General features: G+C 43.4%; 1 protein-coding gene across 2 annotated transcripts in view; it reads left to right on the top strand.

Moving 5' to 3' along the window:
- Positions 1-23,115, top strand: part of DOCK2 (dedicator of cytokinesis 2) — a 526,535-nt gene that overhangs the window by 329,912 nt on the left and 173,508 nt on the right. For both annotated transcript variants that reach the window (XR_009247240.1, XM_058677931.1), the window contains exons 31-33: positions 7,177-7,277; positions 7,372-7,430; positions 18,115-18,263. Coding sequence is in view for 1 of the 2 variants with exons in the window: in XM_058677931.1 (XP_058533914.1) it covers positions 7,177-7,277; positions 7,372-7,430; positions 18,115-18,263 (309 nt within the window). In the remaining variant the exon portion in view is untranslated. The remainder of the gene's footprint in view (positions 1-7,176; positions 7,278-7,371; positions 7,431-18,114; positions 18,264-23,115) is intronic.

Below are 23,115 nucleotides of genomic sequence, written 5' to 3'. Positions count from 1 at the left end.
CTCCATCAGATCCCTGCCCCCAAAGCACATGGAAGATGTGCAGGTGTGTGTCTGGGGACTTCACGGGGAGTTGTGGATGGTGTGGGAACTTCTTCGGCTTTATGAGCACAGTCTGATGAGTGGCCATTAACTTGGCACCCTATGCAAATACGATGTATGATAGATCTTGTGCTAGTGGGGAAAAAATATTCATTCACTGTCAGAGTGGATACCACCTTGTAAAACAACATTAGCACATTTTCTTCTCTTTTTACTGGAGCCTAGAAACAGCCATTCATAGACACTAAAACTGATTTGTAATGAAGCTAACAATACTCCTCTGTGGTTTTCTGGTCACTCCCAAAGTCACTGTTAGATGTTTGTTAACACTTGGGCCCTATGAGAGATTCGAGAACCTGAATGCATGTAATAGGGCAGACAGGTTGACACATCTACTCCAGGTCCACAACCTGGAAGTTCCAGATCAGGCTGGAGATGTGGGAGAATCCTTTCCCCACCCCAAAGATGATGCCTGTCCAGGGAAATCTGTGATCTCAGGACCTCTTGCAGTGGGAACTTGGGGAGTAGAAGTTGCTGAGTCCAGGCAGTCAGTACTTGGATGAGCAAAGCTTGCACAATGCCTGTGCCTCAGGTAATTCAGCCACTGAGTGATAGCCACCACCCTTTCGCACATCATAAGGTTTTCTCCAGATTAGGAAGTGTGAAGGTTCTTGTTGGGAAAATTCACCAGTGAGATCCCACCAGTTTCTTTTATTGCTGTTACTATTATTATTATTATTTATGATATAGTTCCATAGGTCCCCTTCCCCCTTCCCACATTCCCTCCTCCCCTCTGATTTCCTCTTTATTATTACATTGTATAGCCTTTCATGAATAGTCATAAGACTATCATTCTGCTATTTAAGTGTGTCTTGACATTGTAGGTGTGGACAATGGCAGAGAATCCAGCATCTTATTGTCAAGATTTTTTAGCAGTTTCATTGGGATTTGATCTTTGATTTGGAAGCAGAGATGCGTACTGCATTGTGTCTTCACACCTGAAAATGATAGTCCCTGTTATATAGTTACTATACGTCTCCTTAAATAAAAAGCCATAAAACAAAATTGAAAACAGCAAGAAAATTAGAAAATTTCTAGCAACAGGAAATTAAAATAACATGCTATAGAATGACCTATGTGTCACTAGAGAAATAAAAAAGAAAAGAAAAAAAAAAACTGCTTGAAGGAAATGGTGCTCCTTAATGACCTATGTGTCACTGAAGAAATTAATAAGAGAAAAAGAAAAAAAGAAAACTTTTTTGAAGAAATGACAAAAACAAAAATATCAAAACTCATGACATGTAGCAAAAACAGGGACATTTGTAACATCAGATGCTTACAAATAATCAAAATGTCTCAAATGATTAATAATGCATCTCAGGGACTTATTTAAAAAGCAAAATGAACAGAAGCAAGAAATGATAAAATCCACAGCAAAAATAATTGGAATTGAAATTAAAAAAAAAAAAACCTGCAAATTGTAACAAGAGCCATTTTTTAAGAAGAGTAGTGAAACAAACTTTTAGCCATAATAGCAAAGAAAAGCACGAAGGAAAAGCCAATTAAAATTAGAGATAAAAAAAGAATAACTCTGACTTTGAGCTACTTATGTGGGTCATGACACTATTGGTACAGGCAATATAAAAAGTCTAATATTTTGTTGCCTAGATATTTAGAAGTTTCATGGTTAGTCTGCTTTTATTGTATAGCAGGGGTATATTCTGTAGCTTTTCTTTGATTCCTGGTACTCTGGTCACTATTATATCCTTTGTTTGGTCTTGCCAATGTCTTTTCCAGCATGGCCTCCTCAGAGAGGCCTCCTCAGTGCCTGGTATCTCCCTGAGGATCACCCCACCACCACTTGTTGAGGTCACTTCAGGACACTCCGCCATTTGCAATCATTGTTCTCATTTGTCTACATCTGTGTTTTCTCTCTTTCCTCTGGTAAAACATGGCCATCCTTAGTGCAAAGACCTTGTACTCACAGAGGCTGTATCCTCCGTGCTTGGCACCTGGTAGGTAGGTCAGCCTGGGGAGGTGATGTCTGTCTGTCTGAGGCCTGAAGGACCCACCCTGCTGTCAGCTGTGGCCTACAAGTGTTTTTCCTGAGCTGAAAGGTTGAACATTGTCTCTAATCAGGATTCTCTCACACTTCCTTGAATTCAGATCAGGCAACTGAACTGTAGGAATCAGCTGCTGGCTTATCCATGCCAAACTTCATGAGTAGCACTTTCAAGGGCACCTTATTCCAGTCCCTAGACCTATGTTGCTTCAAGCAAGACGCAGGGCGATGAGTTGAGAACCTAAAGTCATGGTGTGCATCAGCCTGGAACTCATGGTGACTGACAACAGAGCCCACCTGTGCAGCCACTGCCACATGCTGGCTGTGCAGCTTTGTCAAGCACCAGGACTTGATGGCTGTCTGCCTGGGTCTGGGTGAGATTTTCTCCTGGCATTATAAATCTTTGATATGGGACAAAACATGACGTTTGTTTGATTTCCTTCCAAATGTAGTTCAGATGCCTGCAGCCTCTGGTGGAAAGTAATAAGGCCATCGTTTGTCTTGATGGGGCAGCAGTGGCTGTGTTGTGACCATTAAAGTGTAAGCTGGTTTGGTCTTCTCCTGTAGAAGAGAAAGGACCTTGCCCGGGACCTTGCCTTCTGCCTCTGTGGTCTCCAGGGGCTGCTTAGTGCTTCGGTCCTTCTTACAGTTGTATCCTGTGTTTCCAGAAGCAACTCTGAATGGGATAAATGCCCAAAGGCTGGGAAAGTTTGAGCTTCTGAGCTGAGTGACTTCAAGGACATTGCTTTACCTCACTAAAATTCATTTTCCTCAATACTAGTATCTGAGTCCAACTCGAATGCTAATGGTCATTAATCCAATGGCTTGTTATGACAATTGAGGGATCTAATGGAGTTAGAGCACTTAGAGTAGCGCCAGAAGCAAAGTGGCTATCTAATAAGAGTTAACTCCTTATAATCAAAATTATGATAATACTGATGGCCCTTAATTGGCCAAGGCTGGTGTCAGTGACTGATAAACAAAACAGCAGGATGGCATTTTTCTGGCCACTGCAGCATTGTCTGGGATTGTCACACCTGTAAGAGTCTGTAAGTGGCCAACATTTGAAAAGAAAATATCTCCTTTTGTAACAAGGCTTGCATCTTCATGGATATGTATTGAAAAGCACCTGTCACAAAACAAGATCATTTTTCAGCCTTATCTTTGTTCCCTCCTGCCTCCCATGTGAGAACGGATTTGCTTTCTGTCCCCTGCCTGGAACATGCCTTGTCTCCTTCTTACGGTTTCATTAATTATGCATTTAATATCAGCAGGAACAGCATCCATCACCAAGCGCTGCTGGCCTTGGCAGCTGCTGTCCAGAAGAGGGGCAGATGCAATGAGGTTATCCCTAATATCTTTCCCGGAAGTGTGGTTTTGAGATTCAAAGGGTAGAAGCAAGAAGCTCAGTGGGTGCCAGTCATCAGTGGGTGACAAGCCTTGAGAATTACAAAGATAACATTTGCTTGAGACTAAGATTATTTGCATATCTGGGCCCTATTCATCATGCTGGATCCTGGTCATTTCCATGTATGCACGCAGGGGAAAACAAGAAGACAGATTGATTTGGCACAGTATAGGGAAATTCTTACGGACCCAGACTATTGCCATGTGCTTTGAGGAACTGAGAAGCAAAGGATTTAGGAGTCTTAGTGAAAAACTCAGGAAACTCATCTTCTAGCCTTTGAGTTTTTGAAGGTGACTTTCTTTAGATTTCTACTTAGGGTATTGTCATCTTTATCATAATCCTGTTAGGTTGAGGTACACCCATCCCACTAGTGAATAAACAGATAAGAGAAGTGGCTGACTTTTTGTTAAAAATCCATCTAGCTGCTAAGCAGCGCTGCTGGGATTTGACCTCAGGACTGTGTGCAAACTCCTTCTGTACATGACATTGTACTCCCTCTTAAACAGGGGCCTTTGGATGCTGCGAGGCAGCTCCATCTGGCTCCAGAAACACTCTCTGCCCTTTCTAGGCCTTCCTAACATGCGGCTAGAGAGCTCAAAGATGACTGGTCACAGCATTAGGCTCTCCTTGTAGGAAACTGCGATTGGCCCTGGGAATGTTTTCCAGCTCCAGGAAAATTATTCCTATGTCAGCAGCTCTATGACTGGCACTAAGAGGCTTTTGTCAATCTGGAAAGCTCTCATTGGCTCTTGGTGTTATTCCTGCCTTAGCTTCGTGGCATTTTTAGACCAGTTTCTGAGGTCCAGCTGGTCAGGGGCTCATTTTTCAACCAGTACATTAGGTCTTATGAAGTGGAAAATATCCAGAATATTCTCAACCATTAGCATGGCACTGAAAGCCAGCTTAGTGTTTACAAAGAAAAATACAGCCATTAATGACCAAAAAAAGCAAGCAAGAAAGAGAAAAAAGCCAGGTAGAGACACAGAACGCACATAGAGGGGTAGTCATCAAAGCATGTGAAAAGCCTGTGCATCACCAGGAGTCTCAAGGTAGAATGGTCACTCCAGGCAGGCAGATGAGCATGTGCCTGGGGTCAGTTTCCCCAGCCCTGTCTGTAGTCCCCCACCAGAAGGTGTACTTGGAACCTCCCACTGCAGATTCAGCAGCAATCCCAGAATGGTCATGGCAGTGGTGCTCCGCTTCTCAGAGAAGGCCAGCCAACTGCAATTGCAGCAACAATGCCTGCTGGTCTCTTTTTAAATTTTTATTTAAATTTGGGATAAAGAATAATTCAAAGCCATTCAGAACGAATCCCGCAGGATCCAATATCCTTCCCTTAATCTCTGCTATAAAAATTGCAAAGTATTCATTGAAGCAGTAGAAACCTTAACCGGACACAAAGGCTCAAGGAAGCTGAGGAAGGGGGAAAGTGGCTTTAACAGAAGAACATGGCAGTTAAGAATGCAAGCCCTGAAGCTGGTGTGATGGCACGGTCAGCTGCGCCTGTACCTGCAGTGCCGTTACCCCATATATCACATATGGTCTGTCCTGGCTTCTTCACTCACTTCCCATCCGATTCCCTGCTTATGGCCTAGGAGAGCCTCAGAGATTGAGTCAAGACCTGCACCCGTATGAGAGAACCAGAGGAAGCTCCTGGTTCCTGACTTTGGATTGGGTTAGCTTTGGTTGGCCGTTTGGACCATTTGGGAAGTGAATCAATGAAAGGAAGCTCGCTGTTTCTCTCTGTCACTCTGCCTTTCAAATATAAGTACAATAAATCTTTAAAAAAAAATGCAAGTCCTAGGATAGCGTAAAGTTGTATTCAAATGCCATTTGCACCATGTTGCAGCTGTGGGACTTTGAGTAATTATTTAACCTCTAAAACTTTAGTTTCCTAATCTCTAAATGGCAGTGAGTAATACTGCAAGTTTTGTAATTCCTTCAGAGGTTCTAAGGAGAATGCACACAGATCCTGGGTCTCTAGTGAACTTACCAGATGCTTCCTGAATAGGACTGATGAGAAGCCAGACACTGTATATACAATAGTAAATAAAGTGGTCAGGTTCTGGCCTGTGTGATGCCTGCATCTCACAGAAGAGACAGCAAATAAACTGGCTTTGTTTAAAATACATCATAAATCTAGGGAACAGGTGTCATGAATAAAGAGTGAACTTACTCTAGTCTGATTGAAGAAGGGAAGGCTTATCCAAAGAAGTGATGTTTGAGAGTTTCCTGGGCAGAATTGCCTTGTTGAGCTCCTGTAATTATGTCCTGAAGATTCTGCTTTCCTCATTTTCCAGAAGAAAAATGTAAGACTCGGAGAGACAGAGTGACATGACCCTGACAATGGAGCCGGTGGTTGGATTGGGAGCCTTCCAGGCAACTGGATAGTGCCTGTGAAAACAAACCGCAAACACAACAAACAGCAACACAACCGCCATAGACCCTGTGACGTAGCAGTTCCAGCTCTCAGAATACTTACTACAAATATAGTTTCCCATCCATCTCTGGATGTTCGAACAAGGATGTTGATTACAGCACTGTTGCTAGAGACAAAAAAAGTTGGAGCCAAGTTAAATGTCTCTAAATAGGGAATTGGTTAAAATTAAAGTACAGTCTTATAGCACAGTACCATTTAGCAATAAAGGAGTGAAGCAGAACTGTGTATGCTAATATGGAAACATTTGCAAGAGGAAAAAACCCAAGTACAGCAGACTAAATTAAAAAGATCTTTATGTATACACTCATATTTGTTTATGAACAGAAACTGTCTGAAAAGACATCCAAATAGCCGTTAATATTTCTTCTGGGAAATTAAATGAGAGTCCAAAGCAGGATAAAAAAGAACTTTTTACTCGTTAATTTTTTAAGCCATGTGTCAATATCATTTTTTAATTTTTGAGTTAATTAAAAATAACTCAGTTCTCATTACATCTGCCAACAGTGTGACTTTAGAGGGCGATTTAACTTTTCTGAACCTTATTGTTTAAATCTCTGAAATAAATGGAGGGTTTGTCAGCATAGAGGTTTCTAGGTCTGACTCCCTAGGGATTGTGACTCAGGCGGTCTGGTGGCAGAGACCATAGAATTTGCATTTCTAACATGTTCCCAGGTCTCCTGCTGCTCCAGGAACCATGCTTGGAAACCTTTTGAACTAAAGGAAAGGAAGAGGAGGCATGTTTTAAGACAGGATGGATTGTAGGCTGGTCCTCTGAGGTACAGGAGGAATTAGAAAGGGCATCACCCTCTAATTCCTGGGCAGAAATCCAGTTCACCTGGACTCCCTGCAGGAGGTGAAGTGGTTTTATTTATTTATTTATTTATTTATTTATTTATTTATTTATTTATTTATTTATTTATTTTTAAGCACAACAGCCAAAGATAAATAAATAAAACACAAAAACCAGTGTAGAATGCTCTGGTTCAGGCTCATCCTGATGCTATTGTGGAAGAGGGGACATGGTCAGTGCCCAGAGAAATTCACCCATTGTCCTCCTTTCGGCTCGGATGCTCATTTCCTAGTCAGTGCCAGTTGGAAAATTGCAGTGCACACAATAAAGTGGTGCTGCCTCTGTCTTCTGCCATTTTCATAAATTATTCACATTACCCAGCATTTAATAATCCTCGCCTTCACACCCTCTTCATGACTGTTCTCTTTCGTTTACAGCTGTGGAACAACTATTTTCATCTGGCCGTGGCATTTATCACTCAAGATTCTCTGCAGCTGGAGCAGTTCTCACATGCCAAGTACAACAAAATTCTGAATAAGTAAGGTGGCATGCCTGGGTTTCCTGGAAGCGGGGAGGAGTTCTTTGGGCTACTCCAAGCTAGTGCCTGAAGCACACATGTTTGTTCCTCCTAGGTATGGGGACATGAGACGGTTAATTGGCTTCTCCATCCGTGATATGTGGTACAAGCTGGGTGAGTAGGCACACAGATACACCTGCACAGCCCAACTCCTTTCTCAAGACTACCTGTTCGCGAGCCACAGGGCTTTCGACAGCACGAGCTTGGAATCACGATTTATCACTGTGCATGCTCCTGGTCCTGATGAGCATCTTAATGACAGAAGGTTGCTGCCCCCACCTCCCCAGGCCGCTAAGAATCTGCTTCTGCTTGATATCCGATCCAAGGAACTGCAAAGTCAAATTGGAATTTCTAAGAGGCGGGGCAGGCATGGCTGTTAGGAGAACTCACATCCTCCTACTTCGTCAACTCACTGCTGATGGATGGGTGATTCTACTTCCTGTGTCCCAATTCTTACATGAGGTGATGTCATGACTCTCCAACCTTAGTGGAAAGATTTGGATCCCTAGAAGATGAGAGGGTCTTTTGACCTGAAATGTGACCCCAGGAGTTATCCTTACCTCCATGGGCAACAGGAATCATGCATAATTAGGTGAGTGGTAGGAAGACACAGAAGATGGCACCAGGAGACTTTAGTAAGAGTCTGAGTGAGGCTTGTGCTAAGGTGGCCATGTTTAATCTTTGCATCACCTCTTACAAAATAGAAACCCTCCCCAGCTACCCTCCTTTTGTTATTCAGGAAAGGAAATAATTTGGTTAACATCAAATAACTGGCGGTCTCAGAGCATGGTTTTGAGTTCAGGAGGACAGGGGCCGTAAACCTTGTCCACAGCCTGAACCCTGCTGTGTAAATATGTGCTGAAGGATGCAGGACCTTATTGTGAAATCTGTGGATGAATGAATGAATGAATGAATGAGTAGTCAAGAGGAATGCCTGTTTTCACTTCTGATTGTTGTGCTCCGTTGCAACCTACTAGTGGTACCTAGAGCTCTCATCAGGGCTTGGCTGTTGACTGACTTCAAGAGAGGCATTTAGAGAGACTGCTCAACTCTTGGATTTAAACTTTGTGACAGCCTACCCCAAATCCCTAGACTTTGCTTCTTGTTCCCCAAGACCTCTTAGGGTTTGCCAGTCCCCATCGAGTGTTCTGAACAGCAGTCATTTGCCCTGGGGGAAAGCACAGCAGGGTGGATGAACTATTAGCCTGATTGTATGGTGGGCTGGCAGCATCTAACTTGGGCTAAGAATATACCCTGGACAAGGAGGTAGTGATTGAGTCACAAGATCCAAGTCAGGGCCGAGGATCCAGGGCCAGAAAAGACTATCTCTTCCTTGAGTCTTGCCCTGTCACTCACAGTCCTTGAGCCCCAAAGCTGGGAATTTGACATCCCTGATCCTGTGTTGGGAAAACAGTTCCTTCTCATGGTTTTAATTCTAATGGTCAGAAAAGCAAAAACAGGACAGGTGAAACCATAGATGCCAGCACACCCATGCCAGAGATTTTACCCTCTTTAGGGGAAGCAATTCTTTTCTGGCTTCTTCATCAAAGCCAGGCATTTCTCAGTAAAACCTGAAGGGCACGGCCAAGGCGAGTAATGCAGATCAAAGCAACTGTGATGTGTTTTAGACCTCCAGAATTCCATAAAGCAGGTACTATCAGCTGTCAGCATTTGGGGTGGGATTACCCTTTATTGTGCGGGCTGTCCTGTGAATTTGTGGTGGATTAAGCAATCTCTCTGGCCTTCACCCTCTAAACTCTCATCTCCTTAGCTGTGAAAGTGAAAAATTGTCTGAGTGTTGTCCTGTGTCCCCTTGGGGAGGAGGGCTACCTTCTCTGCCATTTTCCTAGAAGCACATGTCTTTTTCAGTCTGTCTTTTGTTTCTCCATTTTGAATATGGACAGGGATTTAAGAAATAATTAATATTTCATTTGCCATTGCTTTGCCATGGGGTAAAACACAATTACAAAGCAAGTGCGAGACTAGGTGATAACAAGCACCTGACCTTGAAATCTGGAGGATGGCAAGCAGCAGGTAGCCTGGGCCAAGGGGTGCAGATGGGGTGCAGAGAAAGGTACAGTTGTTGTCCTTCTCTAGCTAATAGCTGCCCCACCAGAATGCAAGTCCAGGGTTGTTTTGTCTTCAGTTTATTATTTTTTTTGAAAGAATTCAGAACAGTGGGTTTTATATGTGTTTTCCAATGAATGAATATTAATGACAAATAATTGCAAGTTTCAAAACACTAGAGATGCCCCACAGAAAAGTGAGGCCCAGATTCTGCTTTGCTTAGGAGCTGGCTTGTTATCTATGCAGTGGCAGAGACCCACTCGAGCTGTGGTGGGTTTTCCTTCCTCAGCTCTGCAGCCAGGGCTTGCCAGAACTGCAAATCAGGGAGCTTTGCCCTGCTTGTCTGCAGTCCCTCCACACAGCCTGCTCTTTTCTGAATGTCCTTCATTGCCATTGTTTTGCATAGAGATTTTATTTAGATATAGATTATGTTTTGGCAGGCACGCCTGCACTCCCAATTATGCTGATGAATGAAAAGATGTTACCAAATATTCCACCTGCTTAGAATCACAGCACATCAGAGCTGGAAGGGCCCTTTGGAGATCATATTGTCCAGCATTTTTCAAGCATTTATTTTTAGCTGAGGGCCAATAAAAAATATATCTCATGCTTGATATGTAAATTGGAAGGAAGCAGAGATATTATAATTGAAGTGAGCTGGGAGTCCAGAGCCATGATGATAGACTGCACCTGAGCATCCCACATAGTCCCTTGAGGGTTCTTGATGGGATGGGAGGCAGAAAAAAATCTTGGCAGGAAATACTTAAAAGCTACTGGTGTGGTACAACCCACAACTTTATCCCTGAGGAAACTTCACTCTAGAGAGAAGAGGTTTGTACAAGGTCAATTAGTGGATTAAAGGCAATCATACTTGTGTGTTTCAGGGAAGGTGTTTATTGGAAAAATTGCTGAAGAACCAGGTTATAGAAGGAGAGGATCCAGAGCATTGGGAGGAAGTAGGGCAGGCAGAGCAACCTCCAGTATTGCCCACAAGTTGCTCCCTTTCTGCATACCCTGCTGAAGATGCAGACTCCAGAAGACACTATTCCATTGGCTTTCCTTGGATGACCTCTTGATGTTCCCATCAAGCTAATAACCATTAATGGGGGTGAAGTTTCCCTATATGAACTCAAGCATGATATTGCTGTAAGAAGGAGTTACAGACAGAGGTCAGATGAAATCCACAGATTTCCACTGAAGAAGACAAGACATAAGTGATGCTTCTCACAGATTGCCAAGCTCTCACACCTCCTGGTCAGGCCCATAGGGAAGAGCAAAGTACGGCAGCCTGAAGTGGTCTCCCTGCTCACACAGGCCTTCCACTCACTGGTTATATGCCTGTCTCCTTGCTTGTCTTTTGCAGAGACAAGAGAAAGTAGAGGCAGAAAGATTCCAAGCCCACTCTCTACTCTATGGGATGCAAGTTTTGACATATTTCTCCATGTTAATTGTTAATAAACACCAGGAATGCATGCTTCTGTGCATTAGGAGCCAATATAACAAGACCACTACATTTGTCATAGTATCTTTGGAAGTGCATGCAACTCCTGGCATGTCCAAGACAGAGTGACATTTAGAAGTATCGGTGATAGACTGCTGATGGACCATGCAATAGCTATTCTGTTCTTTCTTTCTTTCTAAGTAAGCATGGATTATTTTTGGTGGGTGGGGGAAAATTACAAATTTCTCAGTAGTTTTGCCAGGTAGTAACCATGTGACCAAGCTTCATGTACATTGTAGAGCTTTTCTCTGCATATCAGATTTATTTCCCAATTAAAAAAAATAAGACATGGAAAAGGAGAAACCGATGTTTACCCATAGACCTTTTCCATGTCCTCCATTGCAGAAATAACAATATTCCTACAGAAGGAAAAGTTGCCTTGAAGCCATGATGAACTGCTAAGGATAGAGGGACAGCTTGGGGCAGATCATCTGTCGATTTCTTTGTAAGGAAGAAAATTAACTCTTGAATGCAGACAGGCTAGTCAGATTTCTGTTACATCCCCGCGTGATAAATGGGCCAAGTCAGCCCTTGACTTTATCAGTAAAGTGCCCACAAAGGGGCAGGCTGAAGCCAGGACCCTGACACTCTACCTGAGCCTGTCATGGGAGTATGTTTTCCCAGGCATATTAGCAGGGAGCTGGATCTCAAGTAGAGCTGCCAGGACTTGAACTGGTGCCCATATGCGATACCTGTGCCCCAGGCAGTGGGTTAACCCATTGTGTCTCAACATTGGCTCCACTATTTTCAAGGATGTGAACTATTTTCAAAGGATGTGAAATAGTCAACTGTGTTTTTCAAAGATTATGGATAGTGAGTAAATCATCACACACATTAATATTTACATTTTGTGTTAATTGTTGGAAGCCATCAGGCTGTCATGATCAACTGCATTATCATCTTCTCATCAGGAGCAACATGAGCAACCCTGTGATTAGAAGATGGTTAATTGCAAAGCTGTGATTTCAGGCTTGAGGATTACTTAATTTTCTTCTGAGCAGCGTCCAGATGTGTGTGTGTGTGTGTGTGTGTGGTGTGTGGTGTGTGTATGAGAGAGACAGAGGGGTTTGCTTTGTTTTGGGAGAAAAGGTACAGACAGAGAGGTCTTAACAGGGAGTAAGAAAACATGTTGCTGTGGACTCAGTCATTAATGGGTTAATGCCATTTGTGCTTTTGAATCCTGGAATGATGCCAAATGTAACCTACTCTTCCCAATGCTGTAGCATCATAACATCTGACTTCTACTTGGTGCGAAGCCATGCACATTTTGCTAAAATGACTTTGCACTTAACCCTCCCACATTCACTTGGTTTAACGCTGTGCTGCGGTGTTAACAGTCAGCGTGGGAAAGAAAAGAACGTCCCAGTGACTGGAGTCTTGGCCTCACACATGGGGAGGCTGCTCCTGGCAGGGCTGTGAGAGCACAGCATTGTTCTTCTCCAGCAGCTAGAGTGGCCAGGTCCAGCCGTGCTGGGAGCATTGCAGGGACATGAGGCATGATCCAGGTCTACATGGAGGAGCCTGCCATCAAATCAGGAAAACAATGGAATCTGGTTGTTTAAAATGAGCTGAATAGTAGGCACCCAGGAAGTGAGACCGAAAGGAACTAAATGAGGACCATGAGGATTAATCCACTTGGGGAAATGGCTCCCAAAAAGTGGCCCTTTCAGGACTCAAGAAAAGATGGGCAAGTGGCAGATATTCCAGGAAACAACCAACCAGCCTCACTAAGCAAGTGGTTTTTTTTTTTTTTTTTTTTTTTTTTTTTTAGAGCTGGGGAAAAAGCTCCAGGGAAGAAATGGAAGTTAAGATTAGATACTGAGCACTGTGGTAGACAAAATAATAATTCTCCCCCCATCAGAATGTCTTTGTCCAATACTCAGAACCCATCCAGCATATGACCCGACAGGGCAAAAGGAACTTTGTGATCAAATTATGGGTCTTGAACATGGTGAATATGTCTTGTACCATTTACATGAGTCCATTCCCAATGTCAGCATTCTTTTTAAATTGTCATTTTCCTTGATTCAATTTTATTATAAGTATCTCTTCCCTCCCTCTTTCCTTTCTCATTTCCCCTCCCATTATTTCCCCCAATATTATCACAGTATTATAATCCATTAGTAACAGTTACAAGCTTAACATTCTGCTATTTAAGTGTATCATAGCATTTTAGGTATAGGCAAAGGAAGAAAATCTAGTATTATACAGTCAAGGTATGTTAACTGTTTCATTGGGAATTCTTTTATTCAGGAGTAGAGATGCATATTGCAACATATCTTCACCTTCCGGTTTGTTAGACTCCATTATACAGTTAATATTTGAGAATATATGTATAGACATGTATACATATATATCTACTTGGTTTACCATTATGCAGGAAGCTTGTTCTAATCAGAGAGAACATATGATATTTGTCCTTTTGAAACTGGCTTTAATTTCACTGAGCACAGTGGTCTCCAGCTGGAATAATTTTGTTGCAAGTGATGTAATTTCATTCTTTTTATGTCTGTGTAATATTCCATGGAATAGATGCACCCAATGTCAGCATTCCTACATAGAAACAATTGAGGCAGGAGAGTCAGATTTAGAGAGACATTTCTTTTTTTTAATATATATATTTTTAGTAATTACATTGCATTATGTGACACAGTTTCATAGGCTCTGGGATTCCCCCAACCCCTCCCCGTATCCTCCCCCCATGGTGGATTCCTCCACCTTGTTGCAGTATTACAGTTCAAATTCAGTCAAGATTCTTTCATTGCAAGTGTATACCAAGCATAGAGTCCAGCATCTTATTGTCCAGGTAAATTCAACAGTTTCTTGGGGAGACCATCTGTGGTCTGAAGGAAGAGCTGGCAGAATATCATCCTAATCAATTTAAAGCCACAACATAACATCAGTGACAGTTTACAACATTATGGAATTAATTGACATGGTATTGAATAACCAATATGTTAAAAAAAATGCAGGTTCTCACATTTCAAGAAGCTACACTGCTGGCTACAAACAAAGAGGAAGGGGCTGTGAGCTTGGGAGCAGAAGCAATGACTAGAAGCTGGAAAGCAAGAGGAGCTCTTCTGAAAGATGCTCTGTCCTGCCTATACCTAGAATTCCTTTAGCCTAATGAAACTGTTTACATGTTTCTCACCCCCAGAAATGGAAGATAATAAATTTGTGTTGTTTTTAGACACTAAGTTTGCAATGATTTATCACAGTAACAACAGGAAACTAACATGAACACCCTCTCCATGCCAGGCAGTGTGCCAGTGGCTGGGGTGAGAATGGAGAACCAGTCAGAGATGGGGCTTCTGACCTCATGGATCATTGTCACTGCTGGTGGCAGAGTTATTTAGTTATGGTTGCAAAGGCAAACTGGCTGCAAGGCAGCTATTCTATGACTTCTGCCTAGCAAGTGTGCCACAGGCCGCAGCTACAGCCAGGGCCCTGTACTCCTGCCATCCTACATGAAATAGAATGTGAATCACCTGCTTAAGTGTATAAACTAAATTGTCTATGTTTTAAAAGCATTCATGTTCATTTTAATGATACAAATGTTCCTTGACTTACACTGAGGGTTCTATCTTAATAAATCCATCATAAGTTGAAAATTTCATGAGGCCAAAAATGCACTGTATTTGTCTAGCCTGCTGAACATTACAGCTAAGCAACTCATCCCCCTGAAGGATGCTGGGTGTTTCTGCCCATTACCATGGTGCGAACTAAAAGCTGTGCCTGCCCCCATAGGCCCACATGAGATGATTGGATCACATATTGCCCAGCTCTGAAAAAGGTCTAAATCCCAAATTCAAAATGTGATTTCCATTGAGTGCATATAGCTTTTACGTCATTGTAAAGTTAAAAAAAAGTCAAACCATCATAAGCCAGAAACTATCTGTATTTTATTTTCCATGTTTCGAGATGTTATTGCTTCAACACATAATCAGTGTACAACAGACTTGATATTTTTTCTTCCCTACTGGAACTGACCCTTTGAAATCTGGTGGATATTTTACATTTATAGTACATTTCAGTTGCACTAGACATATTGCCAATGACTTAGAGGATTCATGTGGCTGGTAGCCTTCATATTGAATAGTGTGGCTATAGAGAAGGAGTGAGGCTTTAATTCTGGGGCTTATGTTGGGTAGGAGTCAGAGCAGGACCAAGGAGAGGGTGGCAAGGGCATTGTGACATGAAAGGCCTGGGGAAGAAGCAGGTGTGCTGAGTGGAGGGAGACGGTTCCATGTGAAGAAGACAGAACAGAAGGCCAGAGGCAGGATATGGAGAGGGAGCATTGCACCAGATGGCCTGCCGATCTTAACCTCAAGAGCACCAGAAGCCATGGAAAGCTGTGCATCAGCATAATACAACTGAGGCTTTTTGACCATCTTTGAGGACAGATTACAAAATAGTTTAATAGCATAGAGCAAAGTGCAGCCATGGCAGACGACATAAATCCATCCCAACTCTTTCCCAGATCAAGTCTTCATTCGAATGGGTAACTGGCATGGGAAAGATCCATGAAAAGCTCAGGCAGCTCCATGAGGTTAGATGATATATTTTTATGTTGTTTTTTTCTAGAACCTTGCATTGTGCTGCTCACTACCACTATCATCTGCACGGCCAGATACTGAGCAAAGACATTCGTGTAATCCACTCTATTGAGCTTCTTAACAGTTTCAAAAGGCAGATATTAATATTTTTCTGATTTTACAGAGGGGATTGTGGAGGTTTAGAGGCATTGCTGTGAGACTCTAAGGGCCGGGGTGGAAGCCTGAGCCTCTACCCTTGCTGAGCCATGTGGAGAGACTTGATTGCCTGGCCAGGAGGGAACCTGCCCATGCCTAAAATGGATGGAAGGCCACAGAAAACAGTGTTCACTCTCACACTTTTAAACTGAATGAGTTTTGTTTGTTTGTTTGTTTTGCTCACTAAGCTCAACATTAGTTCCGAGCCTCCAGGATGCTTACTCTAGGATGCTCTGAAATCTGGAAGATTCTAACTTGTCCTCATCCGCATTCATTTCAGGATCTATGCCAGCCTTGGAAGAGCCATGCAGTCTCAGCCTCGTGGGGTCAGGGACTTGCTCAACTATATTCACAGTCAAGTACACAAACATTATTTTCACACACACCCACTTCCCTCCCTCCAAAGGTCACCTTCTTAGCAACCTCTGATCCTTCAGTCCTTTGGTCTGTTCCTTAGCAGAGAGGTGGATGAGGCCATTTATGGATTAGAAGCCAGAGAACACTGAGACTCCTTCCTATTCACACACCTAAATTGTTTTCTCCGAGTGCTCAATGTCGCCAGATCCTTCCCCAAAACCTGTGCGATTCAGCATTTGGATTTATCCTGCCTGCTCATTGCCAGTGTTAACAGCCTTTTCTAATTGGCACCTATTCCAGTGAGATTCAGTTTCCTTGATATAAAAGGCCCTCTAGCCATTTACCTTCCTTCCTCTTCTCAAATACAGCAGCAGCTATGACTCTTGAATACCAGATTTTCTTTTTCGCAAATGAATCCTTACTCAATTAGCCACAGATGTGTGTGTGTGCGTGTACATTCATGCACATATAAAGATGTGTGCACTCATACAAATACATTTGGTATATCTGAAAACAAAATCCAATGTGCTGAAATTTCATTTTAGAGGTAAAAGAATATGTTTTCTTTAGGGAGCCTTGTAAGGCCATTGAGATCACATTGCATTTAGAGATCAACATCTTTTTTTCTTCGCTTTCCCTGTTCTGTCAAATATCACCTCAACAATATACAGAGAATGCAGGTCAAAAGTGTCAGAGAAATCCCAAGTCCACAGTTTGTCTGCCTTTTATTTTAAACCATTTTAGATAAATCCTTATCATGGCCAATGCCCTCCAGTATTCCAAAGGCCTTTGTTACATAAGCAATTTCTCCATTCCATGGTGGCTTATCTGGTAGTTTCCCATTTACCTTCTACCTATTATTGCACTTGACTTTGAATTTTAAAACCCCACTGTGATTTGAAAAGACTTAAAGGATCTTGAAGGACAAAAATCAGAAACCTAGATTAGCAATTACTACAAATCTGCCTGAAAGTATGATTTTTCTCCCAATCCTGTTTGGGCCAGTGCAAAGACTCTAGGCTCAAATGTAATCCAAATGTGTCCTATAATGAAGCGGATATTCTGTAAAGGTTTCCTGATCTTTCACTCAACTCTGTGCCTATCTGACTTCACCACTTCATTCTTAGAAACTGAAGATATCCCTGGGATGATGCCTTTTTTATCTGGATTCTAGGGAAATACTCCCAACATTAAGCCTAATTTGGGCTGAATGAAAATTTGTTTTCTTGCTGCCTTCCCTGTCGGCTCATTCTCTCAGCTTAAATTGAAAGTAACTGCACCAAGCTATATGCCATACCACCTAGGTTTGGGTACCCGCCAGGAGCTCTCTCTTCTCTGCCCCAGGCAAAGACCACAACTGTTCACTCTGACAGGGAGGAAAACCTAGGTGGGGTATGAAGCCCAGGAGGAGAAAGAGATGAGTGAGTGCAATGCATGAGGTGTCAGCATTTCCTGAATGCACCTGCCCTGACGCCCCAGAAATCCCTATAATTCCTGAGTGCTCCCCTTCATTCCTCACACCTGCAGCATCTGATATGGGTGACCTGAAACATCTGCTCAGTTCTGCTCATTTTGACCCACCCTCAAATGGTAAGATAGCTTTAGGACCTTGGAAGCAAGCCACCATGCATAGTGCAAAGGAAAAGGAATGTGGAAATGCCTTGAGATGAGGCAGGAGAGGAAGAAATTGTGGCTCCTCTGACTCTGAGGGGTCTGAAACCTCACCCTTCCCCTGGCCACACTGCTATAGTAGGTTCTTCGCACTGAGTTTGGCCCATCTCATTTCTGGAAAAAGTTAGCAAAAACATGTTTTATAGACGCAGAATTCCACACCCCTCTGTGCCATCCCTCACAGTTTCAATCAGAGGCCCATTTGCAGAAGCAATAATGCAGGTGAAAAGCCTTGTAAACAGTGAGGCGCTTTGCACACCCATGTGATTATCCTTAATAACGTGGTCGGTTTGGGATGATGCATGTGCCACTTACCGGCAATAATACACGTAAGGTGTTCACCGTGAGCCTGCCTTATGGTAAACAACTGTGTATGCATTCACTATTACCCCTCCTCCCCTTCCTTTCCTCAGGCTTGGTCTGAAGAGAACCCGTCCCTCTTCTCTTTCAGGCCAGAACAAAATCTGCTTTATCCCAGGCATGGTGGGTCCTATATTAGAGATGACACTTATCCCTGAGGCTGAGCTCCGGAAAGCCACCATACCAATCTTCTTCGACATGATGCTGTGTGAATATCAAAGGAGTGGAGATTTCAAAAAGGTAAAAAATGAGGTTGGAAACTCATGCCAGCTTCCCTAATCCCCAGCCTATTTCCCTATAATGATATCCTCGTTCCATCTGCCTGAGCTTCGTTCAGAGGCTCGGTAGGAGCACAGGGACATTTATTCATGGACCCAGAATGAGCTGGCAGATCAGATTTGGTCAGTATTCTATCATGCTTCTCTGCCCAAGGCCAAGATTCAAACGCCCTTTCTTGCCCTATGTGTGCTGGGTCCCTGTTTCAAAAACCGAGATATCTTTGATTTCCCACCTAATGGCTTACCCAAGGTGTGTTGCAAGACCTTGGCCCTCCCCCAGGCCTCATCTGCTACCTCCCTTGTCTGCCATGTCAACTTCCTGGGATGACTGAAGAATCGTATTATCTAGAAAAAGCTGACCCTGCTAGGCATTACACATGGGTGCTCAACACAGGAGAAGGCAAATGGAATCTGGAGGGAAACAGAAGGCTTTCCTGGCACACAGGGACCGGAGCCTTTGTCAGCCACAGCCAGATATTTTCATTGAAATCTCACCATACTTGAAGAGTGAGGACTACTTCCTAGGACCAGTCACTCTGGAAACGCATGCAGGGGAAGATGCCCTTGTTTCCCACATTGGGTTCGTGGATCTGATTTACAAACTGTGTTTGGGAAGGGTGGTCTTTAAGTCCCACAGTGCTGCCGAAGCAGTTGCATCGGCCCGTACCCCTCGTGACCCACCATCTCATCTAGCTTTATCCCTAACCGGGTTCCCCTTCTTGCTTCCCATTCCATAAACTGGCTTTGCTGCAGATGCTCAGAGATGTCAACTCTCACTTTTCATCATTGGTGCTTTGATCCCCCAGCCAAGACAACCCACACCTTGAAGCAAGCATTCAAGGTCCTCCCTGTTCCTGCCAGCTTAAGAACATGCCAGCTATTCTCTCCAACACTTGTCTCCACCTCCACTGCTCTCCTGCCATTCCCACCATTTGCCTGAGTGGTATTTCCTCTGTGGATGTCCATGTATTTCTTCTTCCTGCTACTTCTATACAGACTCACAGCTTTGCATTCAAACACTATCTAATCCCCCGATGATACCACAAAGGTTGCCCCAAATGAGTGAGCAAAAGAGATCTTTGCTCCCTCTTCCTGTCATTTTATCCACCCAGGGCGAGGCTGTCAGATACTGCCTTGCTTTGTATACCTTTCTGTGCAGTTTCAGCATCTCCTTCAAATTTGCCTAGTAATAACAATGATAATGATGATGATAATGACTGGCATTCACTGCGTGTTTACCATGTTCAGCACTACCAAAAGCACTTTTTTTATTAGAAAGGCAGATTTACAGAAAGAAAGAGAGATAGAGAGAAATATTTGCCATCCACTAGTTCGCTCTCCAAATGACAACAACTGGAGCTGGACTTATTCAAAGCTAGGAGTCAGATCTGCATGCAGGTGCAGGATCTCAAGGCTTTGGGCTATCCTGTATGCTTTCCTGAGCCATAAGCAGGGAGCTGGATGGAAAGTGGAGAAGCCACTACAGGTATTGGCATCCATATGGAATGCTGGCACTTGCATGGGAATCATTAGCCTATTGAGTCATCACACTGGGCCCAATAAGTACTTTACGACTATGAGATAGCCAACATTATCATCTCCCTTTCAAGGGTGAGAAAGATGAGGTATAAACAGGTGAAATGGTTTTTCTAATTCGCACATCAAAATAGTCACTAAGCAGAGGTTACAACCCACAGATCCCATGCTACCTAAAATCCAGTGTTCTGGCCAGCAGCCAGTAACATGTTGGTGGGATAAAAGAATGGAATATGTCTTCTACAGCTGCACCCTCACAGGATGTCCCACCAAGCTGCAGGGTGCTCCAGAGAAGAGGGTTTCAGGGTTAAATACCTTTGGGACCACTGTGTATCATAACCCCTCTTGGAGACAAAAGCTGCATGTTAACATTTGTCAAATTACCGAGACTCCCTGGCAAACAGACCTATTTGATTTCTCAAATTTATTTATGTAAACAGTGTCTTTTGTATCTGCCATTCTTCCAATCCCATTTAATTTTCTCAAGTTTTTATTTTTATTTATTTGTTTATTTGTGAGACAGCCAGGACCCCATTTTGTAGTCCACTCCTCCAATGCCTGCACCAATCAAAGTTGGGCCAGGCCAAAGCTGAGAACCAGGAACTCAGTGCAGGTCTCCCACAGGACCTGGCTACTACATTAGCAGGAAGCTGAAGTCAGGGGCCAGAGTTGGGAATCAAACCCAGCTACATTGTTGTGATATGTAGGCATCTCCACCACAAGACCCCACACACACACCCGCCCCTACAATCTCACTTTACAGAAATCGTTCGAAGAAGAATAAAGGATTAGTTTATCCTGATGTATCTTTGTGATAAGGCAGTTGTGTCTTGGGGGTTGGCAAGAGTTCTCCAGTGGAAGGAAGGAAGGAAGGAAGATAAAGGAAGGAAGAAAACAGGTACCAACTGGCCTTTCTGCAAGGGCCTCAAAAGATCCTGGGATGAGCAGTTGCTGATGGAGAAAGATACTGTGACTAGTCAAGGTGGCTGGCTAAAGGTGAAAGCATAGATTGAGTGAGTTTATGATTAGTCATTTGGAATCTACTGGCTGTTATGGGGAGACAGAGTCTATGACACTTGGGAACCCTTGAAGGGCACAGTATCAGATGAATATTGAATGAAGGCACTTCAAGAAGTTTGAGGAAAATAGAATTTAAAAATAAGATTATTTTGGTGCAAATGACTTTGAAATTCTTGCATGTGAGAGGTCTTCAAAAACTTCCTAAGAAATGTTCATTATGAACAAAAACCTAGGCATGGAATTAAAAATTATTTTGCACCAAAATAAATTTATCTTTTAATTCCATTTTTTACAATCATCTTGAAGTCCTTTGTACTTATCCTAGGTTAGTTTCTAAGGCCAGTGGGCGCCTTACAAATGCTCCTGGTGACCCATACGCAGAAGAAACAGCTCAGGGCATGTCTGATACTGTAGAACAGCCTAAAAGGAAGTAAGACTCACTCATTGTCTTGATCGCAACCTTACACATGTGCTTGGCAGCCTCTTCTCTTTGGTGGCTGGACTAGAGTGTGATCTTCCTTGTGATGTACGGGCACCTGTTTCACATGTAGGAGAGCTTTCCTTGGGCTTCTCATTCTAGGAAGCGCTCATTATAAGCGTGCTCCCCAATGGCTTCTTCTCACAGCTTTCTTATAAAAAGAGACAGAACAATCAAGCTGACTAATGGGACAGTTAGCCATGTAAAAAAGCCAGCTGGTGTGGGAACTCAACTATACAATGAGTAGGCCACACTTGGTTTTTGGTTCTGAATAAGCAGACATGGAAAGTGGCCCAAGGAACAGAAAGGGACAAGACCATAAAGATCCCCCAAGCAGTCCTCCTGAGCAGAAACAGAGTGAACCTCAGATATGGGGTCTGGAATTCATATTCAAAAAAGCATGAGTGCCTGACACCAAAATAATCTGATAGGAAAAGAAGAATCAAGCACCTGGGAGATGAAATGCTTCTCTTTCTAGTATGTCACGTTCTTGAAGAAATAGGAGAGTGAGTGTTGTGGGGTGGCAGGTTCAGCTACTGCTTAGGAGACCCGCATCTTACATAGGACTGTCAATTTGCAATTCACCTTTCTCCTCTGGTGTCTGGGAGGCAGCTGATGAAAGAACAAACACTTGTGCCCCCTTTCAGGCTCTTGGCTCCATCTGGCCCCGCCCCAGCTGTTGGGGGCATCTGTGGAGTGAGCCAGTGGACGGAAGCTTTCTACCTGTCTCTCTTACTTCTTTCTTCCCACCCTCCCTATCAAATAAGGGGAAAAAAAGAAGCCACTAGACCAAGAGCTCTTGGGGGGCCACAGCTGATGCTTACCTTGAACTCCCAGCACACATGCTTTGCTGGGCCCTGTGTCTGCATTCACGGTGTTCCTCAGTGGAGGCAGTTAACTTCCATCCCATCAACGTTTCAAGGGAAGAGGCTCAGCACAGGAAAGAACATTCTGGAAGACATTTGCATCTCATGAAACAGTGGAAGTTGCTGGCCATTGTTTGAGTAACCCTGTTTAGACAGGGTAGATCAGCTGTCTGGCTGACAAGTACTCGGTAAAAGGAGGAGAGGTAGGATTTCTGGGATGATATTGATAGGAAGGCATCAGGGTCTTGGAGTACAGAGACTGAGGTGAGTATTTGCCAAATGAAGCTAGCCTGAGCTCCAAGTCCTCCGCAGGCAGGAGATTCCCCCAGGGCACTCCGCTGTCAGCAGCACCTGGATCAGTACATGCGACACAAGGGCTTGTTGAGTGAATAGGCGAATGGAGCGACATAGTACCTCTGAGACGGAGTCTTGCCTGAGAATGGATAGATGATTCAAATGGTTCAGGATACTGTACAAAAGATGAAATACATTCTATAAATCCATATTGAGCACTGACTACATTCTGCACACAGTGCTTTGGAAATGGATTTACAGTTTTAAGCTGAATCAATCTAAGCGCATTACTTAACCTTTCTGAGTTCAGTTTCTTCATCTGGCAAATGGGTGTCTTAATGCCAATTCCAAAGCCCAATGTCTGTGGGAGCCGTTAGGGACCAGATAACTCTAGAACTTTAGCAACCTTCACAGGTTCCCATAGTCATTCCTTCTCATGACATTACCTTCTTCCCAATTCTGCCTCTGCCTTGCCTCAGGAGCAAAGGCATTTTGTTAACAAAGGAGGCCGAAGGCTGAGTTCGTATTTCTTCCCTGTTGTCTGTGACATTCAGCCTTACAGCACCATCTTTATCCTTCCCCTGTAGAAGTCAGCATGGAAGAGTCCTCACTCTCTAAAC

Source organism: Ochotona princeps, chromosome 19 (assembly GCF_030435755.1).
Source record: "Ochotona princeps isolate mOchPri1 chromosome 19, mOchPri1.hap1, whole genome shotgun sequence".
Taxonomy (NCBI): Eukaryota; Metazoa; Chordata; class Mammalia; order Lagomorpha; family Ochotonidae; genus Ochotona; species Ochotona princeps.
The sequence above is the reverse complement of the archived record's forward strand: the minus strand, read 5'-3'. Positions and strand labels throughout refer to the sequence as shown.